The following is a 12,564-nucleotide window of genomic DNA, read 5'->3' on the forward strand; positions in this document are numbered from 1 at the left end:
GAGATCTTATCATAGGCGACTGAAGAGGTGATCCTAGTGAAGTTTGTGACATCACAGTGGGTGATCTAGTAGGATCGTCTTGTGAGAGTCGAATGTCTAAATAACAATGTGCATTTATAAAGTAAACTCACCAGCACCGTTCCTCTTTTTTATTTTGGCCTTAATAAGTTTATCTAAGTATTGCTTTGATAGTTCGTTAAGTTCAGTATTTGTACCGGTTCTTGAATAAAGATTGCTTTGTATCAATGCAGTTTCTAGTATATCCAAATCCTCTTGCCATAACTGAGTAGCACTCGTATTTATTATTCTCTGTAGTTGTTCTTGCTTTGCATTGTAGTCATCATTCAGCTTTTTAATATGCTCGAGAGTAAGAGACCACAATGGGAGAGAGAGAAGATAATTATAATCACTTCTTGTAGTACTAGGATCAGACTGAGAAGCTGCGTTGAGCACAACGTCGCCAGAAAAGGCAGAGTATGGATCAAAATTCAGGGCTTTGAGCTCACTAACAAGCTGGTTTCTACTCTTTTTAAAAAGTACGATTTTATTGGTAATCACCAAATCTATAAATCTAACTTGGTTCGACAGAATCTGTTGTTCAATCTGAAGCTGTTTGATGAGGTGATCACGGCGCTTGTTATAAAACACAAGACGTATATCAGCAAAGTCACGTAAAATATCCAAAACGGTATCATAACGTCTTAATCGTTTGTTTGCATCGAATAACGTCATGTTTGTCGTCGAAATCGTGGTTTTTAACTTTAAAATTTTATCAATGCCCTCCTTAAGAATTTCCTCATAACAGTCCGGGTTCAGATTTACTGTGAAATGTATCGATTCATGTGTAGAATTATCTAAATAACTCAATATTAAAGGAGCTTTTCCATTTACACTCAATTGAAGCGATTCCAAAAACTCCTTATAATCGTTTGTCCAGCGGTGTATAGGTAATTCTGTAATATTTACAATTCCAAAATCGTCCATAACAGTAAATTTTCCCATACAATCAAATCCTCCCTTTTCATTGGGTTCAATTGTACCACTATACTTTCTGTACCACGGTATCATGGGTAGCATTTCCTGGTTATTAATAAGACGCTTTAAATTTGCGATAATGTCTAGCGGGTTATAGTTAGGGATTTGCGTACTAAAACCAGTTCCTATACCTTCACTTCCATTTACAAGAACCATTGGAATTACTGGTACATAGTAGTATGGCTCAATCGATTGTCCTTCTTCATTTTGATAGTCCAAAACTGCATCATCATCTACTACATATATCAGGCGGGTTAGATAAGAAAGCTTTGTGTTGATATAACGAGGAGCAGCAGAGTCCTTTCCACCTTCTTTTCTGCTTCCAAATTGACCACATGGCTCCAAAACGTTGATGTTATTTGATCCTGCGAAATCTTGAGCCATATTCACTATAGTCTGTTGCAATGATGTTTCACCATGATGGTATGCTGAATGTTCGGCAATATAACCAGAGAGTTGGGCAACTTTACATTCGTTCTTAAGGTTCCTTTTAAAACAACCAAAAAGTACTTTACGCTGTCCAGGTTTCCAACCATCGACCATGGAAGGAATACTTCTTTCCGTATCATAAATAGAAAATTGTATCAGCTCCTTATTTACAAAATCAGAATATCTCATGTGCTTTATTGAATGATCTATACCATCACCATGTACAAAGTTTTGTAACCAAACTTTTCTATCATCCACACGTTTCTTGCTAAAGGCTAGGTCTATGCTATCATCGTCATTCTGATCAATATACGTAAAGTCAATCAAATGTTCGGGTAAATTCGAAAAATATTCCTTGAACTCTTTGTCGGTGGACGTACCCAGTCCTTTGTAGTATTTTATATGCCATGTGGAAAGATCTTGGCCAATTTTCCATCTGTTAAAATCTTCAATGGTAAAAAACGAAATTGTATTATCTCCCTTTTTAGCTTTTATAATTGGGGTGATAAATTCACGAATAAACCCACGATGTTGCAAAAGTTTTGGCCAAAAGCAGTGAAACAAGTTTATAAGTAAACCCTTAATATGTGATCCATCATAATCCTGATCAGTCATAATTAGGAGAGATCCATACCTTAAACCCTGAGGGTTGCTGAGATCTTTTTTAGTGATATCTAGACCCATGATTTTCAGTATATTCTGAATCTCAAGGTTGTGTGTGAGCTGCTTGTATGAAGCATCCCTAACATTTAACAACTTTCCCTTTAGTGGAAAAATTCCATATTTGTCTCTTCCTACCACAGATAACCCCGCCAAACAAGATGTTTTGGCTGAGTCACCTTCTGTTAATATAAGTGTACAATCTATACCAAATCTACCACCGGCTTTATTTGCATCCTCTAGTTTAGGTATACCCATCAAGCGATCGGTAGTCTTGCTAACTTTCATTTTACGTTTCAATTCTATGTTTGCACGTTCGTGAACCCACCTTAGAATATTATCAGTTATTCTACTCTTCAAAACCTGGCCGAGCACGCGCTCTCCCATTGTGTATTTGCTTCCAAATTTAGTTTGCTTAGTCGTAAGAGTTTCCTTAGTTTGGGAATCAAATGCAGGGTTCACAATTTGACAGTTTATGAATACGAAAAGATGATTCCTTATTTGGGACGGTTTTACCTCTAAACCACCCTTGTTTTTAGAATTGACTTTTTTACAAAGAGCCTGGATAAGTGGATCAGTAACATGTGTAACATGAGAGCCACCCTTTATAGTGGAAATGTTATTTACAAAAGAAACTTGTTTGAATGTATTGTCGTCAGAGGCAGAAACTACGACTTCCCACCTGTGAACCTTCTCATGTATCTTTATAATATCCAAAGTACTCTCAAAATACAGATCTACGTATTGCTTAAAATCTTTAATAGGAATTCTCTCATTATTAAGGAATACTTTGACGCCTGTTGTTCCGGCAATATCATAAACGCGCTTAGTCAACAGTTTAAGAGTACCATCATCAATCGTGGTTAGGTTAAACCGCTTGTAGTCTGGTATAAATGTGATCTTTACAAAATCATTCCCCTGGTATGGAACAATCTTAGGTTCGCCCTGAGTTTTTGTCATATTATCAGTCCATGTCATCTTAAACTTTTTGCGTTTCTTCTTGTTTCCAACAGAGACGGTAAACGATTTGGAAAATATATTGGCCAATTTTGCACCGTATCCGTTTCTTCCACCTGTTATACGTTCTTCACTATCATCATAATTGTCTGATGTCAATAACTCTCCGAAAATCATCTGAGGCACGTACATTTTATGTTCGGAGTGTACCTCTATAGGAATTGGCTCACCATCGTTATATACTACAATAGCTCCGGTTTCTCTACTTATGGACACTTTTATACAAGTCATTCTCTCTAGAGACGGGTCCGACTGCTGTCTTGCAAATACATCTCCCGCATTGACCAAAACTTCATCAAAGATCTTGTATAGGCCTGGCACATAATCCACATTCTCATAGACCATACGGTTCTTCTCAGTGTCATAAACCCACATTTGCTGATTATGCATCTCGGTACTTCCTATATAAGTATCTGGACGCAGCAAAATGTGCTCCAGTTGCGATTTCTTTTGGTATCGCTCTTCTATAGTCTTTGGCTTCGCCATGTTGTATCACTGAATCCCAAAACGGTACGAGATTAGTTCTGTAACACAAATTAAAATTTACTTGTCTATATAAACGAAATGGCTATTTTATCTTACACATGGCCATGTAGCCCGGGCCAAGGTCGATAAGCTAGTCCATTTGAATAATTAGGACTCTATCCTACCATTTAATAAAATAGAGTTGCAGATTATACGTAGAACGGAGAGAGATAAAGAAGTGTGCAGAAAACTGCCTACACAATAAAGTGTGTACAGGCGTAAGGGAAAATGAAGGATAATTTATACCCACAAAAGGAATTTTCGCGGTTTGCTGCATTTGTGGTTGCGATTTAAAACTACTAGTTTGTTGCAAGTAGGAGTCTTAACCTAGAAAAGTTGTTTAATTTACTAGTGGGTGCCTCCCTTTGCTTTTTGTTCATCTCCTCTTGCTCTTGAGGTTTAACGTCCACCTTTTCGATAAATTTGTCTATTTCTGCGTGACATCTTTCGAGAAATCTAGCAAGAAACTGCGATTTGTTTTCTTCTTTGCGATAATCGTACACATTGCAACAAATTCGCGGAATTTGTAACTTTTCCAAAAGTTTTAGCTGTGAGAACTTATCAATCCTTAGCATAGCTTTGGTTGTCGCGTAAAAGTCGTCCAAAAGCGGCACTACCGCGATCTTCCCTTTATCAGATTCAATAACAACTGGTATTACAATATTCTCAATCTGCACATTCCTAAAGAATCTAGTCAACGGGTCGAACTTGGAAATGAAGCTAGACAGTTCGTCTGTAAATTCTTCAGCGTACTCTTCAAATGTTAAAAAGGTATAGGAAAACTTGACTGCACTCTTTTCCAAGAAAATAGTATCTATGCCGCCATATTTTTGCGGAGAATAAAGATTTTTTCCAATTTTAAATGGATGTGAATAGTCGATCAAGCCAGCTGCAGATATAAATGCCAGTTTTCTTTCGTCTTGAACGTCATGGTCCTGCAAGTTTGACTTTAGATGATTAACAATAGCAGAATCAGGTTCCCGTAAAGAGTTTAATTTCAAAATTGAGAGAGCAACCAGTACATCTAATGAATCACTTGGATTAGTAATTTTATTAGCGTACAGAATAATTGTATCAAACGCCTCCAAGTAACCTAAAGCCACTAACGGGGGAATTAAGGATGCGATCTGTGTAGGCTGCAAATAATCCGCCCTGCACATTACAGTTCGTACTCTGCGTTCCAATGAGTTTGTTTTAACACCAAATTTTGCTGCAAGGGAACATATAGTGCAAATCTCCCGCAGTTTTAGTATACCCGAGAGATTCTTTACTAGAGAAACAAACAGTAACTGTGCATCCTTACTACCAAACTCTTTACCCCTCGAGGCCATTTCCTCCATAACAGTGAATATATCTCCATTCTTGAATGGTTCCCAAATTTTTTCTCTGTTAAGCTTTTGATAGAGTCTCTTGTATACAAGTTCCCTTCTATGGTCCCCAACTTGCAACAATTTCAAAAATTCTACTGAATCGGCTAGTGAGAGAACACGTAACCTATATGATAACTCATTTACTATCTTCTCAGTGAGCGTAGGCAGAAACCGTTCTATCTCCATCTTTATAACCTCAACTGGACCTTCATCCGCCAAAGTATGTGATTTTGATGATACTTTTGGAAAAAGTTTCAAAAGCGATACAAGTTCCCTGGATTCAAACTCTAGCATATGCTCCAGTATCTTATTGTGCAATTTGTACATTCTAATAATTTTACAATATACCTGTTGCTTTATTCCAGTTGTATTGTACAAAATATTTATGCTAGATTTGTACATATAGAGTAGATCGGTTGGGCGCATGTTTAGTACCAACTCCATGGATTTCTCCAGTAGTGAAATGGTGGTTGAAGAAATCAGAGTATATTCCGGATCTATTTCTATGTTACCGTCTTCTCTTTGTTTGTCTGAGCCACTAAGTTCTAGTATCTTTCCATCGTTATACAACCTAGAATAAGAATGAAGCAGTAATGTAAGTGTATGGCAATTATCCAAAAATTTTATTCGCGATGACAATATAAGAGAACTTTTTAAGAATATTTCCTTGATATCCTTTACTTGAAGCTCCAGCAAAGCATTTAACAATAGAGATAAATCCTGCATCAAACATGTGCATCTATATTTAAAAGTACCTTTTCGGAAATTTTGCTGGTCAATCTAGCCTCTATTATTCCCTTGAATTTATCAAAGATAAATACGTTGTTTAAACGTAATTTAGCCAAACTATTGTAGAAAATTGCAATATCCCGGAGGTCATAACTTTTTATATCCCCTCTGACACTCTGTATATTCATGTAATTTACCTCTCAAAGTATGCACAAACCTCGATTACAAAGTCCAGAAACTTTTGAATCCTAATTCTAGCTGTTGCAAAGGATGAAAGGATTAAGGAAATGTCCGTAGGTGTAAATTTGTCTACCTTTTCATCCTTTGGAGCGTTCATATACTTTGAAATTCTGATGCATACCTCATACATGAACTGCTCCCACACCGCTCTCATCTTCAGGTTTTTGCGTACGGATTCTTGAATCTCCTTGCGTAGCTCCAGACATGTCAGTCCAGATAGCCGTTTCTAAACACATTGGTGATATTCCCAAATATATGATGTATAAATGTCAAAAGTTCAAGGATGTCATGTACTTACCGCAGTTGGAGCCGCAAGAATCCTGGTACGAATCGGGAAGATAGGAGGCATGTTGTAAATAAACCTTGTGGAAGGTTAAATGATATTTTAATTACGTCATTTCAAAGATTTGTGGGTATTTTAGTCTAAAAGAACGTTAATGGACTTGTAATTGCGGTTATTCTACTATTTAAGCCAATTATGTGTATGGATTATAGTGCTACGTTGTGATTACCCGGATAAAGTGTTTCTGTGTAGTGGAACATTTTTGTGGGTCCGCCGGCGTTATCCTTGCGGAAGGGGCAAAATCGTTGCAAGTGACGCCTAGCGGATGCGCGATAATTGCTAGTTGAAAACTACTCCAATTCCCGTCTGTCATTACGAAAGTTTTGATGGCAATTTTTGAGGCCCTCCGGGGTCAACAATTTTTTGTTGTAGATGTCCTCTACTATTTATCATCCATCCACTCTAGTCTCCATCAGTATCCTTCCATAGTAGTAACCTGTTCTGCTCATACCAGTTGAGCCTGTTGTTCCCGTTCCTTTGGCACGCGATCTTTGTCCGGTGTTTCCATAAACCCTCGTCTCTTCCACTTTCCATACCGGGCATATTCCCTTGTAGCGTATCCTCTTTGATGCTAGCAAGTGCTCTGCCTTTCCTCCAGCTAGTTGTAACGTCTGAGTACATCACAATGGGTCACACTATAACGGCTGCCATCATTTCCAATTCGTGCGTCTGTATGTCTGGTGTAAATGTGGATCGCTCGTATCAAATTTTAATACAATGAGTGATTGGCTAGGTCGTTCCAGTACCCCTCACGATGAGGAATTTGGCGATAGAGTTCACTTACTCCATCAAGCCAGTGTACTTGACGAATCTTACGATCATTTATCACAATCTAGAATGTAAGTTGCCACAATCCCAAGTGTACTGATGGATTCAACCGATGCGTTTTATAATTCATCCCAGACGGGCCATAATAGTCTACAGGTCATTGCTCGAAACCAACGAAATAGGGGCCAATGTCATGTCAAAGCTCCTGAACCAGAGGGATAGCATCATCAGAACCAAGAAACTGGTATGTATATGGCTCAGCTCGTTATAGCGTCAATTTCAGGTTCAAGACACTGGAAATATCCACGGGGAAACCAGGGGACTCATCAGGTCGATTGGAAGATCGGACTACTGGACCAAAGTCTTAATGTACATTACAATCGTCGCACTAAGCGTTGCGATCATCTGCGTATTGATTTACAAACTTTTGAAATAACTCTCCCATCTTACATCATAAAGCCTCAGCTGCACTATTCATGTCTACACATTCATTTCCAATCTACTATTCACCCAAAATTGTATAACAAAACGTCATCTTCCAACGAAAATGGAGGTTGAGAGGCTTTCTGGCGTCTACAGTGACGAGCTTTCAAAACGGTTCAAAAAGAATGGCGTACCGTACACCAGTCAGTACCACTTCCGAACGGTCTCCAGGCTCAATGAACTCAAACCCATCATCCTAAAGACAGTGATCAGGTGTTGGCCAGATATAAAGGACGAATCTCCTATCAGAGATGAATATAGAATCGCACATTCTGTTAAAGACGCAAAGGTGCGGTTCATTGACATTTGAACAATCTTTACAGGGTAGATGTATTGTAATCGGAACAGTATACAAGGAGATGAAGCGACATCCGTCCCCTCTGAACGCGTATAAACACGATTTCGCCTTCAAGGTACTCCTCATCCGTAGACATCCCAAATCTCCACTTAGAAGGAAGAAATAACAGAGTTTACGAACGATGACGACTACTTGACTCTGGAAGACCAGACACAACGGCTGATAATTACTGGAGATTTCATGGACCCGCACCGCTTCACCTCAGGGATGGTAGGTTTCGCCTAGTTCAAGAATGTGTAACTTGCAGGTTCTCGCAATGAAGGGATACATTACTCCAGAAGGGCTATTCAACGCAGAGGACTACACATTTGCCGGACCACCACCGCTTCTCCAGGTTCCAGTAAAGACGGAAGATAAATTTATCGCAATCATTAGTGGTATGTCCATTTCTATGTAATGCTCAATGCTCTAGGACTCGAAGTTGCAGGGCCAAATGTAGACCATGATGGACTGTTACTCTTGCAGGAGTTTCTCTTGGGAAACTTGTATGTTGTTTCTCTCTACATGACAAATCTTTAGAAGTGACACGAACCACAAGATCATCCGGCTAGTCGTTGCTGGTAACGGAGTTGGAAGCTGTGATCTAGAGTTTGTTTTTACGTTCCCATTTACAATTTTACAATAGAGCAATATCTGACTCTGACACATTCTTTGCTCAATTGGCATCTTCCATACCCGTAGACCTAATGCCAGGTAACTTTAAAGTCAGTAGCGTAAAAATTTCACAGGCGCAAAAGATCCAACAAACGCGAACCTTCCTCAGCAAATGATCAGCCCATCCTTTATGGACCACAGCAAGAGATACGGGACATTTAAATCAACGACAAACCCGTACCTGTTCACAGTAGACGACGTTGGTCCTTGTATAGACTTAATAATCTCTATAGGTGCGCTTTTTGGGTATATCTGGACAGTCTGTACAAGACATTTGCAACTACAGTCGCTTATCAGAACTAGGTACGGCGTGCACATTTTTGAAATCACTTCACAGATGCCCTAAAGATAATCGCAGATTCGCGATGCATAGCTCCAACGGGGATCGACAGTCTGCCGTAAGTTTACATATCAAATAGAAAGACTCTATAGATGCCATTCCGAGATGGATGTATTCAACCTTGCAGACGACGATGAATATCCGCACGTATTCTTCAGTGGAAATGCAAAAGAGTTTGCAGCTGGTACTATAGGCGAGAATAAATTGCCAAAGGTCATCTGCGTTCCTTCCTTTAACGACAGTCCCACCCTGGTACTGGTCTCACTCAGTTCCCTAGACGTAACGACCGTTAAACTCTCATCAGAGTGATGAGTTATAAATCATAATCTGCCAAGACTGTCTACGCGTCTGCCCTTCCTGGTGCACTTTGAGGCATTTGTATACAAGAGCGTCTAGCGAATTCTCCCAGTTTCCAAAAACTTTTGTCTTTGGTTAATCTTTATTTTATTAGTAACGGTGGTCTGGTTTAGACAAACGCCGCTTGTATCATAAATGTGCAGTCTACCTTGTCATCAAGTCCCTAAAATGTATTGAAATCACCTTTAACATGCAGTTTACCCTAGAGAAACATCCTGGACAAAGTCCAGTGCTGAGTCAAGAAGAAAATCGCCAATTTACAGATCTAAACCACCATTTGTATGCCTCCGACGATGAGAATCAGGTTCGTTCTCCTCAAACTTCTCACACATCTTTCAGATTGAAGAGAACAGCCTAATGGAATTGACGTTGAACTTGGAACGTGAACGCGAAACATATTTAGAAGCCGTAGCAGTCCTACATGACCAGTTGAGAGAGTCTCATGAACACTGCAGACATCTGGTCGATTCACACGCCGAATTAACCAAAGAACTGGAGTTAGAAGCTGATGATGGATGGAAAGAGGCGAGGAAGTGGCAAGAAAAGTATAAAGAGTCCTGTAGGATAATTAAAGCTGCAGGACTCTCAACGGATTACATGTGCAATCTCTCGTCCATAAGCACCAACGAATACTCGCTGGATGAAACAAATGGTATAGACAAACATACAATGGATACTGGCACAGAACGATACACTGGAGAGCTGAAGGACGGTATATGGGTCTATACCCTCTCTGACAATTTTGAAGATTATGACCTCGAAAACTATCGACAAAAGGGTGGACTTAATAAACAACAAAATGGTTGGATCAATCTCAAGAGTCCACGCAGGTTTACATCTATAGTATGCTCACAACACTCACGTACAAGAAATGCAGAACCACTTGACATCACACTAAAGTTACTCAGTGCAATTGATTTTTAGTTTATTATATTCTAAATTGTACTATTCAAGCTTGCTCAAGGCAATTGACGCAATTTTACTCCAAAATGCATCCTGAAGATTCCTCGGTAGTTGCTGGCAAAGCTTTAGAAATTCTCCATTGAGAGCATCACAAGCCTTTCTCATTGGTGGAGGATCCTCATTCCCATAGACATTCTTAGAGGTGTACTGGACATCGCTCCTCGACAAAAATGTGTTTACAGAGATGCAAATGTCACCTTGGGAATCCTCAGGAACCGAATATACTGAATGCGACCAAGCTGCTGGAATGAATAGGACATCTCCAGGCAAAAGTTTAGCTTTTATTGCATCCTTGTAATCCAAATCTGGGTGACCGTGGCATACTCCCTACAGAGCGAGGAATGGGAAGAAATGGACAAACCTGGAATGGAGACGACGTATCCACAATCTTTAGCTTGTGCAAACTCGAGGGAGGAAAGAGTAAAACATTCTTTTCCCCGCGAACTTGTACCAAAAAGTTCTAAAGATCATCAATGTGGTCAAAATTATCTTACATCAAGGGCATCATAGTGAGTCCAAAGTTCGATCCCAACCTGAGAAATGCGAAATACGGTAGAGTGTACAGAAAAATGTGAATCTCCAATCAAATTTGCGATGTTTTGTGGCACCTGGAACGTCTCTTCAAGGTATGGATGGACGGACACAAGAGTTGCTGGGTCCTTCCTGGGACGAGTACCAAGTGATCTATAGTACAAAAACTCTCCAGTTTCCCTTGAACGAGCTATTCTGTCCAACATTTCAGCAATTGTCATAAACTGATACTCAAAATTGCGCAGTACAAAGTTTAAGCTCTGCTCCCTAGACACGTGGACAGATACACGGCAATCTTTCAAGACCTCCTTGAGCTTACTTGGAGTCCATTCTTCCAGACACATTCCTAGATCTTGTCCAGAATGACCTATTTACGCATCTATTCGCTATTCTTATCAACTTACCAGTAATTAAAAACGGTTCCAGCTCATTCACCAAGGATGCTAAATCAGCATCCTTAGGAACCGACTTTATCTCTCTCATATCTCAGAAATCTATCACATGGGAGAGATCCAGTCAATCTTGGGAGTGACTGATGCTGTGATTACCTTCCACCAGATTCCCGCCTCTTTTGCGGCCCTATAGGAATTATTCTTTATACTTGTGAAATTCCCCGATATTCTTCTCATCTTGGATGTACTCTTCCGACTGAATATCGCCGTTATAGAGAATATTTCTGACAAGGACCACATTTCTGCCGTCTTCTAGCATCCAAATGACAATTTCCCTTTCTTTGTACTCTAATTCGTCTTCAAGTATGTGCTCTCCAAGTAAAATTTGGCCAATTTTGAATCCCTCGAGTTCACTATTGATCTTGATCTCGTGACGCCTTTTCTCCGGGATATAACTGCGGTAAACCTCCTTTGGGAGATCTTCACTGTTCAAATCTACGGTTACTCCTTTCCTTGTCTCGGAAACGTCTGTGGAGGCCTCAGGGAGGTGCTCATGTTCCCTGGTCCAAGCACTGGGAAATCTCACGAGCCTGTGCACAAATGCAACGCCTTCTGGTCCAATAACCGCGGAATCAAGGGCCTCGTGAAGCTTCTCAAGTCTGAACCTGCTGGAAAGAATCACACCCAAAAGTAAAGCGGCGCAAAGTACCAAAAAGGACAAACAGATTCTCTTGTACATTTAAACGTGCACTGGATGGGAAATTCTTGCTTAGTGTCATGGATAGCTGTAAAAGTACACGGAGCATAATTTGCGCTACTACATTAACTTCGTTTAGAGACTGCAATCTTGAGCTTTGGAGGCATCTTTTTCGGCCTAGCCTTGACAGACTTTGGCTTTAGCGGCTTGGCAATAATCTCCATGTTGTTTAGTCCACTGGACAAGGAATGTGTAAAGGTGATGAAGTTCGGTTCCTTCAAAATTTTCGGTACAATCCGGTTGCAAAAGCGTATGTTCTTTGACTTGTTTTGGCTCTTTGACCTTATCCTTACCGGTACATTGTCCGCCGTTTTAGGCGTTTGGTCTATGGTAACGAGACATGCGCATTGACAACCTCCATTGGCACCGTTTGGGCTGTGGGCTCGATCTTCAATGTGTATGCAGTGCTCGGCATCGTCGCCGGCTTCCACATTTATGACCCTGTAGCATACACATGGCGATTCCTGGTAGACATTAGAGCTGTAGCAGTCGCAGTAATCCTCGCAATCGCTGAAATAATCGTCACTGTCTAACCTGGAGCAGATTGTCAAGTCATCATCACTCGAGAACTCCGATCCAAACTGAACCTCTTGGTCACAGGTACACATTTTTT

The 12,564-nt window shown here is 40.1% G+C and overlaps 8 protein-coding genes across 8 annotated transcripts; 3 read left to right on the plus strand and 5 right to left on the minus strand.

Annotated features, from left to right (window-relative positions):
- Positions 1–114: 114 nt before the first annotated feature.
- BEWA_022040 (DNA topoisomerase II, putative) lies at positions 115–3,627 on the minus strand (the record flags this gene model as incomplete). Its single annotated transcript, XM_004828965.1, has 1 exon — positions 115–3,627. The coding sequence occupies one exon, from the start codon at positions 3,625–3,627 to the stop codon at positions 115–117; it is 3,513 nt and encodes a 1,170-aa protein (XP_004829022.1).
- Positions 3,628–3,965: 338 nt separating this feature from the next.
- On the minus strand, positions 3,966–6,354 carry BEWA_022050 (hypothetical protein; the record flags this gene model as incomplete). The annotated part of the gene is made up of 4 exons (XM_004828966.1): positions 3,966–5,756; positions 5,792–5,941; positions 5,983–6,231; positions 6,304–6,354. 4 exons carry the CDS (start codon positions 6,352–6,354, stop codon positions 3,966–3,968), a joined length of 2,241 nt encoding a protein of 746 aa, XP_004829023.1.
- Positions 6,355–7,065: 711 nt separating this feature from the next.
- Positions 7,066–7,552, plus strand: BEWA_022060 (hypothetical protein; the record flags this gene model as incomplete). The annotated part of the gene is made up of 3 exons (XM_004828967.1): positions 7,066–7,187; positions 7,273–7,360; positions 7,400–7,552. The coding sequence occupies 3 exons, from the start codon at positions 7,066–7,068 to the stop codon at positions 7,550–7,552; spliced, it is 363 nt and encodes a 120-aa protein (XP_004829024.1).
- A 111-nt stretch (positions 7,553–7,663) lies between these two features.
- Positions 7,664–9,260, plus strand: BEWA_022070 (DNA polymerase delta small subunit, putative; the record flags this gene model as incomplete). Its single annotated transcript, XM_004828968.1, has 11 exons — positions 7,664–7,888; positions 7,923–8,012; positions 8,051–8,167; positions 8,205–8,334; positions 8,370–8,442; positions 8,477–8,545; positions 8,583–8,650; positions 8,686–8,810; positions 8,845–8,914; positions 8,949–9,009; positions 9,044–9,260. 11 exons carry the CDS (start codon positions 7,664–7,666, stop codon positions 9,258–9,260), a joined length of 1,245 nt encoding a protein of 414 aa, XP_004829025.1.
- A 98-nt stretch (positions 9,261–9,358) lies between these two features.
- BEWA_022080 (hypothetical protein) lies at positions 9,359–10,233 on the plus strand. Its single transcript, XM_004828969.1, has 2 exons — positions 9,359–9,612; positions 9,648–10,233. The coding sequence occupies exons 1-2, from the start codon at positions 9,499–9,501 to the stop codon at positions 10,230–10,232; spliced, it is 699 nt and encodes a 232-aa protein (XP_004829026.1). The 5' UTR covers positions 9,359–9,498; the 3' UTR covers position 10,233.
- On the minus strand, positions 10,231–11,332 carry BEWA_022090 (hypothetical protein). The gene is made up of 4 exons (XM_004828970.1): positions 11,207–11,332; positions 10,766–11,169; positions 10,633–10,731; positions 10,231–10,598 (listed from the first exon to the last, which is right to left on the minus strand). Exons 1-4 carry the CDS (start codon positions 11,283–11,285, stop codon positions 10,254–10,256), a joined length of 927 nt encoding a protein of 308 aa, XP_004829027.1. The 5' UTR covers positions 11,286–11,332; the 3' UTR covers positions 10,231–10,253.
- A 58-nt stretch (positions 11,333–11,390) lies between these two features.
- Positions 11,391–11,933, minus strand: BEWA_022100 (signal peptide-containing protein; the record flags this gene model as incomplete). The annotated part of the gene is made up of 1 exon (XM_004828971.1): positions 11,391–11,933. The coding sequence occupies one exon, from the start codon at positions 11,931–11,933 to the stop codon at positions 11,391–11,393; it is 543 nt and encodes a 180-aa protein (XP_004829028.1).
- An 83-nt stretch (positions 11,934–12,016) lies between these two features.
- On the minus strand, positions 12,017–12,559 carry BEWA_022110 (hypothetical protein; the record flags this gene model as incomplete). The annotated part of the gene is made up of 1 exon (XM_004828972.1): positions 12,017–12,559. One exon carries the CDS (start codon positions 12,557–12,559, stop codon positions 12,017–12,019), a length of 543 nt encoding a protein of 180 aa, XP_004829029.1.
- Positions 12,560–12,564: the final 5 nt, after the last annotated feature.

This window comes from Theileria equi, chromosome 1, assembly GCF_000342415.1.
Source record: "Theileria equi strain WA chromosome 1, complete sequence".
In the NCBI taxonomy this organism is placed as follows: domain Eukaryota; phylum Apicomplexa; class Aconoidasida; order Piroplasmida; family Theileriidae; genus Theileria; species Theileria equi.

What these genes read in the sequence shown, in the direction of transcription:
- BEWA_022080 (XM_004828969.1), top strand. Translation starts at nt 9,499, where the DNA reads ATGCAGTTTACCCTAGAGAAACATCCTGGACAAAGTCCAGTGCTGAGT. An exon ending in CCTCCGACGATGAGAATCAG is followed by an intron (nt 9,613 to 9,647) that starts GTTCGTTCTCCT and finishes CACATCTTTCAG; the next exon opens with ATTGAAGAGAACAGCCTAAT.
- BEWA_022090 (XM_004828970.1), bottom strand. Translation starts at nt 11,285, where the DNA reads ATGAGAGAGATAAAGTCGGTTCCTAAGGATGCTGATTTAGCATCCTTG. An exon ending in GGAACCGTTTTTAATTACTG is followed by an intron (nt 11,170 to 11,206) that starts GTAAGTTGATAA and finishes ATGCGTAAATAG; the next exon opens with GTCATTCTGGACAAGATCTA. An exon ending in CTCACTATGATGCCCTTGAT is followed by an intron (nt 10,732 to 10,765) that starts GTAAGATAATTT and finishes GATGATCTTTAG; the next exon opens with AACTTTTTGGTACAAGTTCG.